At 30.0% G+C, this 12540-nt stretch overlaps 1 protein-coding gene and 3 long non-coding RNA genes across 6 annotated transcripts in view; 2 read left to right on the top strand and 2 right to left on the bottom strand.

Moving 5' to 3' along the window:
- LOC126925525 (uncharacterized) overlaps positions 1 to 1653 on the top strand; it is a 5262-nt gene extending 3609 nt beyond the window's left edge. The window contains exon 3 of the long non-coding RNA XR_007713965.1: positions 987 to 1653. This is a non-coding gene — a long non-coding RNA (uncharacterized LOC126925525). The remainder of the gene's footprint in view (positions 1 to 986) is intronic.
- Positions 1 to 12503, bottom strand: part of LOC126925511 (corticotropin-releasing factor-binding protein) — a 14725-nt gene extending 2222 nt beyond the window's left edge. Inside the window, exons 1-5 of the mRNA XM_050741126.1 lie at positions 12218 to 12503; positions 2316 to 2406; positions 1971 to 2131; positions 836 to 1049; positions 53 to 231 (exon numbers count right to left, since the gene is read on the bottom strand). Of these exons, the coding sequence (XP_050597083.1) occupies positions 53 to 231; positions 836 to 1049; positions 1971 to 2131; positions 2316 to 2406; positions 12218 to 12334 (762 nt within the window). The 5' untranslated portion in view covers positions 12335 to 12503. The remainder of the gene's footprint in view (positions 1 to 52; positions 232 to 835; positions 1050 to 1970; positions 2132 to 2315; positions 2407 to 12217) is intronic.
- Positions 4287 to 6442, bottom strand: LOC126925533 (uncharacterized). Its single transcript, XR_007713977.1, has 3 exons — positions 5565 to 6442; positions 5383 to 5500; positions 4287 to 5218 (listed from the first exon to the last, which is right to left on the bottom strand). It is a non-coding gene; the product is annotated as an uncharacterized LOC126925533 (long non-coding RNA).
- On the top strand, positions 6494 to 12193 carry LOC126925535 (uncharacterized). 3 transcript variants are annotated; one of them, XR_007713980.1, is made up of 4 exons: positions 6494 to 9159; positions 9246 to 9449; positions 9853 to 10169; positions 11079 to 12193. It is a non-coding gene; the product is annotated as an uncharacterized LOC126925535 (long non-coding RNA). The 3 variants fall into 3 exon arrangements; XR_007713981.1 differs by lacking the exon at positions 11079 to 12193 and having other exon boundaries at positions 9853 to 9942; positions 10009 to 10876; XR_007713979.1 differs by lacking the exon at positions 11079 to 12193 and having other exon boundaries at positions 9853 to 10876.
- Positions 12504 to 12540: the final 37 nt, after the last annotated feature.

The raw sequence follows: 12540 nt of genomic DNA, 5'->3' as shown, positions 1-12540 counted from the left end.
TATAAGATATAGAAAACTACTAGTGAAGAAGGGTGGTCGAAATGTTACGAACTTTTCGTAGAGTTCCGGTTTCAGTGGTACGAGTGGCTCCGAGGAAATTCGAAACCCCAACGCCAAGTGCGATCACATGTACAGTGCCTGGATAAAGTGCGACGTAGGTGCAGTTAATACGCCGTCCATAATTGCGCAGCGTGTACGGTTCGCCTACGTTCGCTGCCAAAACATTGCAAGCTGAAAAATGATCAAAAAATATTCTTCCTTACACTGTGTTAATAGGAAACTATTATTGAAAATTACGGTAAATTTTTATGTGACAATTTCTAACTTTTGTAATTTAGATACCAGATATAGTAAATACTAAAATATATTGAATATAATAATACTTAGGCAAAGGTAACTCATTCAAAATGTCCTCTTTCAAATACTTAAAATTTCGGTATATTGTGAAATACAATATTGATACTAAAAATAAGTTAGTATATTGAGAATTGTATTGCACCTTTATATAATAATTACAAGCAATACCTATTTTAATGTAAAGTAGAAAATGCAATTCTCAAATTTTCCATTGCATATGAAGAAGGTCTCTAAATATTACAAGATTTAATTCTGGCGAATTTACGAAATTATTAGCAATTTCTATAAATTTATATTTCAAAACCTAAAATTGAAATGTAAATCTTCTAAAATTTTCAGTTTTAAATTCATTCAAATTTCAAAGTCATTGACTGTCACAGAACAAAATATCTGCAAGAAATAAAAAAAAAAATATTCAACTACTTTCAACTTCAAATTTCTGACTTTATATGAAAATAAAAGTCGACGTTCGACTCACGTCTAGGATTTTTCAAAAATTTGGCGAAGAGCGTGAACCCTTTCCCAGGCTTTGGTATTCTGTATCGGATAACCGCTGCGTTTTGTGAACTTGTGAAGCTCCTCTTCGCGCCGATATTTTTACCACAGAATTCGCTGCTTCTCTGTTTCAGCGGCAATCGATGGTCCATTTCGCTAGGGAACACTTCACCGTTTAATTCCCAGCCATCGACGACCTGCACGATATAAAAATACATTCTGAATGGACTGTTGTCACGGCACAGTGATGCATTGGAAAAACGTATCTACTGGAATGAATACATACAAGTAAAATACACGTTTCTGTATTCAAAAAAGTAGGCGAGGATTATCGGAGAGAAACTGAAACTCTAGTACTATACAATAGCCTCCACTATATAAAATGCTCAGTAATAAATATATTCGAAAATGGAGAATTAAAGGATTACGTTTTTCAAGCTTTATTTCGTAGCTATGGACATTGAAAGATTGACCAAAATGCTCCTGATGATTGCACTATATAAAGTGTTCAACTTTGCAGGCATAGTTAATAAGTGTCTCTATGAGCCGAAATAGATTGAGAATGTAGAATGACAAAATTAGGTTTGAGGTTTCTCTTGTTAGTTATTAGCACTTAAAGATCGAACACAATGCCCCTGACGCGCGGCAGACTTCTTTGCAAGATCATATGTAGGGCAGCCTAAGCAAAGGAGCACAGATTATTATACGTACAGTTGTGAATATACATACATATAAATATATATACTGATATTATAGTTTGTAATTGTTATTTAAAATAAAAAGTTGTAAAATTTGTCTATATTTATAGCATTTGGAGGTGCGCAAGTATTTCTTTATTCATGCGATAACCATAATTGTGTTCTTCTGAAATGTTATACATAACTAATTATTATATCTAATATATATATCTAGTACATATAGATATTATATATTTAGTATATAAATATACTAGATCGTATTATTAGTATGAAACATATAACACTACATTATGTAATATCTTATACCTTGGTTTTGTTTTCTAAATTTATTCTATTCTTTTAATTTTATCATATAATATTTAACCATCCCATATGCATCTTTAGGTCATAAATTATTAACATTATGTTGTATTTCCTCACCGAAATCAATCCACGGTGTTCACAAGGTATGTCAAAGGTGAGAAAGTTAATTTCTACTTTTTGATCCGGTCCAGCTAGGAAGAAAATTCCACAAACTTCGTCGTCGTCAGTTTTTGAGGTATATATGAAAGATCCCGGCTCTGCCGTGATAAACATACAGTCTGTAAAAGGATAAAATAACCTTTGATTTGGAAAAAAAGATTGAAATAAATATAAAACAAACTTCTTTATTCAAATTAATGGCAAGAAACTAAAACAGGGTTTATATAATTGATAGATTCATAAAATATTCATAATCTTGTCCATTCGTTAATTCATTTGATAAATGAAAAAAATATTATGTACCTGTGACAGGTTTAAAACGCGTATAAGAACTTATTAAACCATTCTTCAAATCCTGTCGATAAAAATCCTTTGAGAAATGTTCTCCAGCAACCTGGAAAAAAAATTATTCATTTTAGAAAAATTCTTCCTAAAAGATTGGATTCATTATTTAAAAAAATGTTTATCTATTTGAAAAGTTTCAGATAGGATTTATTTATTTGTTTAAAAAATTCGAAGCAGTAGAGATCCCATAAGTCTTCCCTTTGTCAATTTCTCCAACTGTATTTTTATCTAGTTGTCTGCCGCTCCATCAGAAATCTAAAAATTCAATAGCCGCTGAAATTGATTTTATCGAACGTGGGAATCAAAAACAATCAACAATGCAATTTTTGTTTCAATCTGGAAAAAGTAACTGAAAGAAGTTAAATGTTCAACCTTCGTCTTTTAATTTTTAATTTATAAATAGATTTTCATATTTTCCAATTTAGATAGAGGTGAAAAATAATATTTCAAAAATAAAAACTTCAGTAATACATATACATATATGAGTTTGAATAAACAAGCCTCCAATTACACCCTAAGCTACCATAAAAGCAGAGAAATATAAAGAAGAATCTCACACAGAGAAATACATTTTCTGTTAAAACAAATGAGTCTTTGTTCCCTAACGAACGAAATGCTATTCAGAATCTCCTCTCAACAGGATTTCTTTTGTAAGTTACGTTGCTGACGTTAAAATCCACATATAATAACATAGAAAAGAATATTTACGACCAATCGATGAATAACTGATATTTGAAGTAGACCAGGAGAAAATCTATCCCATCACGTGGTTGCCTCTGAAAATATCTTTATCGACAGGCGGATATTACAGCATGATTGTCATCGGTGATGACAATTACTATTGTTACCAGCCATCGACATTCCTCAGAAATGTAGGAAACTTGTTAGAAGCTATGATCGAGTATAAAACATTCATCGATGTTAAAAAATATTACAAAAGTATTTAAAAAAATTTAATTCATTAAAGCATAATGCAATCTTCCCTAAAATCTAAAAATATATATGTTAAGAACAATGTTCTATTCCTTTAAATTCTAACAAATAATTGTACCATTATTTTATAATATTCATCGATACCAACAAATATTTCGAAAATTCATTTCTTCTTAAGAAGACATAGTCTAACTTCTCTTAAAATTTAGTTAACAATTTCTTATGTAAGATAATAACATCTTTTGAAGAAATATTTGGAAGATTGTACTCTGCCTTTCTTTAAATTTTAGTAGATAATTGTACAAGTATTTTTAATTAACTTTTCAAGGTTTCATAAAAAAAGTTCGTGACAAGAAGAGAAGGATATATGAAGATATTTTCATAACTGGAAAAATAGAGATTGATTGGTGGAGGGCATAGGAGGAAAAGCGAAATTGCTTTTCCTCAGTGACAATTTGTCGATCTCCGATGAATTGCAAGGAATGAAGTCTCGACTAAAGGAAGCATTAATGGATAGAGGGAATTATATTCCCTGAGGGACTGTTTCACGATTACTTCGCCGTGGTGTAGCTGGATAAAATTCAGTGAATTGACTGGCTGGCAGCCAATAACAAAGGAGCTGGTGGCCTTCGAACAAACTTTTTGTAATCTTAATCTCCCTTTGTATAAAACATCTCAGTGTACTGAAAAGAGTTTCCAATATTAGTGACGCAAGTATCTGTATTGTTGAAACATATTATAACATAACTTGTAATACAAATGTTATAATATTTGTATTATAGAAAAATGAATATTATATTTTTTAATATATTGAATTAAAAAATAGAAAATTATGATATTGATATCAATTATTATATAAAACTATTATAATATAAATGTTATATCATAATACATATTTTTATCATAAGAAAAGAAATACTATATTCCTTAATATAAGGAATCAAAGATTATTATAACATTGTAATTCTAATATCAATTATTCTATATAATGTCTTATAATATTAAATTTATCTTGCAAAATGTAGATTGTATAATCTCTTTTATTTCAGAAGAAATTTTTAATGGATTATGTAAGGGAAATATCGAATTTCACATCGAATCATTAAAGGAAAAGATGGAGTTGGATATACCGGAAACGTAATCGACAGTTGTGCAATCTATTTAGATTTACTCAATATGCTTTCTGAAGATTTAATACTATAATATGAATATCAACGTCACAAGTAATAAAAGAAGGACGATACAATTTATGACTGATGATTGATTAACGTCAGAATGCTACGAATCTTTAATGTATCCCTAAATGCTAGACTGATTATTTTACTGCGTTTTATACAAATTCACATTTATATTCATATTAGAATCATGTTAAATGTTAACCCTTTTGCCAGTTTTCTTTCAAATATCTGCCTTCATTTTCAAGCGGAATATTTTTACGATAAAAAAAGTTATGGAACTGCGTATTTCGCATTCCACTTACTATTACATTTTACATTTAAAAATAGTGGCGGTAAAGGTTACGCCGAATGATTCGTGTAATGTTAACGGCCAAATATTTAAGAGTTAGGGGTCACGAGAATAAATGGACCTTACGATATCCATTACATTCCAGGAGCCACGATAAACCTGGTAAACGGCAGTATTTGACCACGCGACTCTTTCAAAGAGTCGACACGCCAATTTCCTTTTTATTTCCAATCCCTGATAACTTACAGATTTTCGTCTACGAGGGGATTCCCCAATGGATTTGCTGGAACTTATCCATTCAACACTGATTTTCTGATTCTCCAAATCGATATTCCTTCTTACTTTCATTAATACTTCATTTGAATGCTCCTTTTTTATTGAAATATTTGCTCTTTCAATACTCTCAATATTAATTTTTTCTCATTACTACAACATGCTTTGATGTTCCAATTTGTTAGACCCTGAAATGCATTTATTTGTTTCTGATTTAATTACACAATTCCTTTTCTATTTATGTTTTCTAATTTCCATATTTCTTACTTAACATAATTCTTTGATCGGTAAAACTTTAGAACTCTTAAAATTCTTTCTTATATATTTTTTCAGAGTTCTACATTGAACTTACTTTGGTGTTTAATTACAAAGTTCCTTTTTATTTACTTCTTTCTTTAATTACTATAATTCCACTAGACCATAATTTCTTATTATTGCAATTTTAGACTCTGAAATTCCTTTTACGAATACTGTTTAACTTAATTATAAATTTTGTGTCTGTTTATCTTTTTAATTATCATAATTTCTCCTTACCATAATAATCTCTTTACACTACCGGAAATTCTTAATTTCTTAGGAAGTTAAGATAGGGATTCGCTCTTTTTTTTCCGTCGATATAGAAATTTTTTCCAGTTCGAGTTTTATCCGCAGTAAATCATGTTTCGGAAAGACATCACCAAAGGCGAAATCCTGGAGTGATGGATTACTTCCTATTCTAATGCCATTGGTCCGGAATGAACACTGTCTATAGAACTAGTAAAGTAACAGAGGGGCATGAACATTAGGAACTTCCGAAGTCAAATAAAGTTACTACTAACGGTTTTGTGGAAAGTCAGCATTAGTGATAGTTGACTGATTCTACAGGATAAGATGGTGTTCTATTCAACTTCCGGTATTCTGAGAGAGATCACTGCCTGAATGTATCGTAGTAGGTAGTAGAGGTCGAGCTTTGGTAGAACACACCATACACTCGAAGAAATTGGAAGCGTAGAAAATTAATTGTAATGTTCATGAAAACATGCGAACATTCATCTTTTTCATCATATCATATTTCATCATTTATAAATACACTAAATTGCTTATATATGTAGCTAACAATTATAATTCGGAACCAAATTGTTCATAACCAAACTTCAACGAATCACAACGTATAATAATTATAACGCGAATTATAATATAAATTGTTCATATTTTCATATAACAAATTATTTACTCTTGTATACAGTATACATTTTACATATTATTTTATGTACCGCACTGTAGTTTGTACTTATATACAATTACTACTAGATATAAACTACTTGCACATTTATATACAATACGTATAAGTAAGTTACTAGAAGTTAAGTACTGTATATATAAACTTATAACTGATACATACTTGCATAAGTAATAATTGTATTTCAAAATCAACTGGTCCATAACAAATTTTCATGTATTACCAAGTTGTTCGTAACAGAATGTGTAAGTAACGATTATAATTCGAAATTAAATGGTTTATAAGAAAATGTTCACGGATTACCAAATTATTTACAAAATTGAACGACAGTTCTGATTTTTCCATCATACTCTTGAAGTTAATAGTCTTTCCAGAACCATTATTCTCGATCCTCGAAACACAACGATACACAAGTTCAATCGAGGGAGTCATTTAAAATATAACGCGTCACTGATCCTTTCGATTTTCGATACTCGTGCATGCATACGTAACCTAAATCACTCGATGACATAACCTTAAGCTGCTTCTTCTGCTTTATACTGTTCTTTATATAAGGGGAAAAGATATTTCATGCTTAAAAATTGACTACCGATATACGGGATACGTTGCGATATTCGGAACTTTTTGAGATTGCTACAATAAAATATAAAGCTCTTTATTGACCTGCGCGAGATATCGAACTTAATGTAAATATATGTCTATCCTAATGTGTTCATTTCTTATATCGAAGATGATCTTCGGTGAAAGAGAATGTATATAGTATAGAAGATTTTTAATATAAATAATAAAGATATACAAAATTATTAGCACAGACCAAATTTTTCGGAAAATAAAGGTGAAATTTTATGTAAGTCTTATAATCTTTAGTCTATCATCTAAGAAAGTTATAATCTATAAACTGCAATCTTTTTTATTAATGTCTTTTGTAAAATATGACTTTTATTCCTGAAATGGTGAAATGGTACATCATAGATCATTACTGTTAAGCATCTATGCAATAAAAATAAATGATACAAAATACATAATGGATTGCTTCCATTGAAACATAAAATTTAATTAAGATAAAATTCATATATGAGCTATATAATGAAACATTTTAAACATTAAGGTCGGTATTATTCGATATCAATCGATATTTCCAACTGTTGCTTCTAATATCCATATTTAAACTTTAAATTCAAAAGTTGTATTTTACAAAGAGATTAAGTAGAGAACCGTTTTTTAAAAATTTATACCAATTCGTAAAATCTGTGATCGATTTGCGATAAAATCGATATTTTTCAAATGTGTATTTTCCAAGTTTATACAAATCTATAAAATACGAGTAGATTTATATTCATCATTATATATAATAACATTTTGTATTTCGAAAATGTGAATGATTTTAGTCGATGACGTGCCATTTGATAGATATCCTTTTTACCAGGTGTTGTACGTCAGAATCGTTTTTCAAATCACGAAACATGACTCGATTACCATTGTTACACGTGAACCAGTCGCGTTGCTAGCGATTTACGATCGAGAAGTACATAATCGTGATACAAACAACGGAACAGCCGCGGTAAATATTTGCGATGACACGGATTTACCTTTTGCGACGAATATTATACCATGAACCAACTTCTTTCATGTAAATTGTACGAAATTCAATCGAAACTAATTCTTCCATTCTCTTTCTTTTTTTTATACACAAATGGATGGTAATTATTAGATTGGTGATTTTTATGTATATACATATGATATATCTCTATAAACATGATTAAAAGTATGGAATTTTAATGAAAATTGTATCCACCAAATATTATAGTAAGTATTCTATTTTGGATATTTGTTATATTTTTGTATATTATATGCTGTGTATGCATTCTTGTTCTTTCAAATGAATGCATTAAAATCTATAGTTTAATTCTACTTACACTACTCTACATTACTATAGTATGTGCATAGTATATGTAGTGTATTCTACTTACGCTATTATATTTTACTTTTCTTTTTTTATATTTTATATCAATCTATTTCTAGGTCACTATATTGTTTCTGGCAGATAATTAGGTTATATTAGTATAGATGCAAGTGGTAAAGAAATCTAAAAAATATTTTGGACTAAGAATGATGTATTTTTAGATAAATAATAAATGAAGTTCAATAAATGTACACGCTTAATAGCCAATGTATACACATAGAATTTAGACTTTTATTAGCTGAAGTTTATTGATGCATTGTAGCAGATATGTGCATTGTTTAGTAAATGAATACTAATTCGCGAACTAACGATAGGTTATGTAAATATACATACTAGAAATAGTAAACATTTTTACATGTAGCCAACATCAATCAATAAAAGTATAAATTCATAGATCAAATAAAATGGTGAGAATCGTACAGGAAGTTGCCAGATTAGTCAAGTACAAAACTAATTAATCACAAAAGTATACATTTTTATACTCTGTCAACATTTTTATTCTTTGACTAAATGTAAATATCACTAAATCTTACGTAAATGCATATATTAATTGTAATCGAAATACAGAATGAAAAAGATATTAAATATGTTACTAGGCATTACTAGGTTAATCACATAAAGAACCATTTCGATTTAAAAATTGAACTAGTACGAAAACAAGCATTTTCACGACATTTATTTCAGTATATTTCTTTGTCTTTTTATACAAATGGCAAAACCGAATTGTCCTCGAACCACAATTTATTTGGATTAACAAGGTTTTTACCATTTTATCCATTTCTCCTGTTTTCACGTATTTTTATATTTTTCTACATTTCCGTTTCATTAGCAGCCGTGCAATTAAAAGGAGAACAATTGCAATATTTCTACGTTTATTTCGTCTTTTTGTTTTTCGAGGATTACAATAGAAATTCAACACTTTATAACCTCGTTAGTTTGCATTGTGCGTAAGTACGTTGCCACTTGATTTTTGCAAGTTACATGCTCATGTTAAATTGCGTTTGCACTGACAACAAGCAATTGCACTTTGCAGGTCGCCAGAGTTGCCTGATAAGCCACCGAAACGCAGAAAAGATCACAGAACACATCCGCATTGAAATCCTCATTGGGACAAAGGAAATGAAAACCTGAATGAATTAAGATGAAGTTAATAACGACGAAAATTAATCACTAGATCGTGGATGTTTATAGAAATCCATATTTTATATTAGTGGTTATAATTAATGAAGAGTTGGACGTTAGTATTGTAATAGTAATTAAAGAATTGAATGTTGATATCGTAACCGTAATTAGAGAATTGGAATTTAAATAGAAATTTATTGCTTATATGATGATTTTAGAGATTACGTATTAATGTGTATTTTTGCGTCTAAATTTTTCACAGATGCAGGAAAATTTAATAAAACTATGCTATTCTAAAGTAGCATAAATATTCCAAATGTAATACTCGAAATACTCGTGATAATATTTAGCGAGTGAAACGAACCTCTAGTTAGATTCTTCTTTTTTAATATTATTTATAAAAATACGAATTTATATTCAATCTATTAATCATATATCAAGAAACTCGAATCTCCAAATATACAAATAATTCTCCAAAAATCAGGAAAACCCTAATTCTTATCATTGTTACATTTCAGGTGTTTCCGGAAGTGAGTAACATACAAGTTCCGTTTCGTTTGGTTACGAAATGTGCTACGATATAAAGGGAAAGCACTTGATATTTGAAGGTGATTCGTCATGAAGTTTCATTAAATCCGAGAGATTTAACAACGACATCCTTCTTCGTTAATCAGATTACCGGTCTCTGGTTTGCTTCACGGTGCGGAACGAAGTCAAATGGAATTGTCTTTGAAGATCAATGTGTAACACCTCGGTTCTATGGTCTTTGGAGACACCTCGACGCTATGGAACATGAGCTTTTTGTATTCTGAAACGGATCTTGAATGGAAAGAAGGTCGTAAGAGCCGACGAACAAACTTTAATTGGAATCCTCTTGAACATTTAACATTTCCTATCTTATTGTTAAGCTTTCGACTTAAATGTAGTTTACTAGTCCCTGTGGGAATTCTGTAGAATAGACCCACGTGGAGGGTGTCTGCTCGTTATTGTCCAATGAAAAATGAAAAGTTTCTTTATTTAATAAATAAACAAAAAGCAAAGATTAATACGTGCCATTAGTTTTTTTTTTTGTAAATCAACAAAAAGATCATATCAATAAGAACATATTATATAAATAACATTATTCGAGCATAAAATAAATAGTAAATAAATCGAATATGGGCAATAAAATTTTTTTGGAACATTTACAGTTTTTCTTTGTTAGATGACAAATATTGCATTTTCAGTAAACATTATATTAGAAGATTGTACCAGTCATGAAAAAATTCTTGGTATTCGTTTATTGTACATTATTATATATGTATATTCATTTTTATATATCCGGTATTATATATTTGTTTATAGCATATAATGTAACAAACACAATCCAAATAATGATTAACGCTATAATAACAAGTACACAATTGTATACTTGAATAATTACGAATATACGTACGATAAACGAAATGAATATACATTGAATATACGAATTATGAATATGTATACATGTACAATATATGTACAAACTAGGATATCGAGTAAATGATGTGTTAATAATGTTAATTGCTTGTCATTACTAATTGATTAGTTTGTGGCATTGTTCATTGAATCTATGATGGAACTATTGTGATCCTATTGGTGGGACAATTTACAAATTTATTCAATGTATCTCTTTATTCTACTTATTACCAATAAATAATTAATAATATGATAATTCTACATTGTATTTAAGTTTTTATTTTTAACTGCATTCTTTTTCTTTCAGAAAGAATATGGGCGCAGAGCATTGATATGAAAGATGAACGATCACTGCCATTTTGGAATGGAAAGATTCACCTTTAGTTTTAATTAAACTGCTGGAAAACCATATCGAAAGCTCCGACGAAAGCGGAGAGAAAGGGTTACCGAGGCCTTACATGTGGTGTTTACTTTGTACTACTCGTGCAAGTAATTGCCATGACAAAGGGAGGGAAATGTATCCCATCGTCGACCCGAGTAATGATCGATCAAAACTCCATTATTGACATTCTTTTGAGTAACGCGTGCAAGAACGATGGAAAACCAAATTAAAATCATTTGAATATGATTACCTTATTTTCTGAATGATGAAAGAAATATAATATGTATACAAGTACATAGAAACAAATTGATTGCTTAGATACTGCAAAAATGTTAGGGCGAATTAATTGTTATTTTATAATGGTTATATTTATATAAGGATAAAACTCGTCTGCTGTATACTCTATTTCTGGAATACAACGGAAATAGAAACAGTATGTTTAGATACTTTTACTTCTTTCAGACATCAATTATTTCAAAGCTTCTATATTTCACATCAAATTTATGCGTACATATTAGACGTTAGGTGGTATTATTTTATGATAAATTTTCATGAAATATATTTTATAAAGATTACAGCAGGAAAGTGATATATAAGTCATGCTTTCGTTCTCTTTCTTTATAAGCGAGCAATTTTAAAATAATGAAACGATTTTATCTGCATTTAAATTGTGTTTAAAATACAATTCCAAGTACAAAGAACATTTTTTGCTTCGTTCATACATTAAATTAGAAGACAAAAGTTTGCAAACGTTTGTTTTTACAAGACTTACGTCTTTGAACCTAACAAGTTATTCTCTTTCTAAATAATTAGATCTACCAAATGATATTTAATGCGATAAACATAAAAAAAAGCGGCAAATATAGACTTATCATATCTTCATTTAAATATCAAGCGACATTAAAATCAGAAAAATCAACTTTCCACGTTTTATCTCCTGTGATCTCATAAACGTTACTCAATAAAATAAAATATGATATATCGAGCTGCATACAATTTTCCAAACGTCCAATGCTCGTTATTCAAACCATCACAACATCTTCAAACAACATAAATCTCTTTACCTGTTGCTGATAGCGTTGATAATCGGCGTTTCCTTTGATTACAGCTGAAGCAGCGTTGAAAACTGCAACGAAGAGCAGCAGCCTCGCCAAACAATATACTGGCCCATTCAGAAACATGATTCCCCCGGTTGAATGCGAAGAAACCGGAAGTAAGTGTTGTTGAAAGAAGAATGGTATGGTTTGAAGATGATTCGTTGACGTTTTGAAAAGTCGTGTCTTTTGTCACTGATTCGTATTGTTGTAACGTACGGGGGGAAAACTCGTGGAGCTGGCGTCAGGACAAACTGGAGATTGTGTGGCGTCGCGACGCGCGGCGTCCCTCT

Source organism: Bombus affinis, chromosome 16 (assembly GCF_024516045.1).
Source record: "Bombus affinis isolate iyBomAffi1 chromosome 16, iyBomAffi1.2, whole genome shotgun sequence".
NCBI lineage: Eukaryota > Metazoa > Arthropoda > Insecta > Hymenoptera > Apidae > Bombus > Bombus affinis.
Note: the sequence above shows the minus strand (reverse complement) of the source record. Positions and strands in the feature narration are given on the sequence as shown.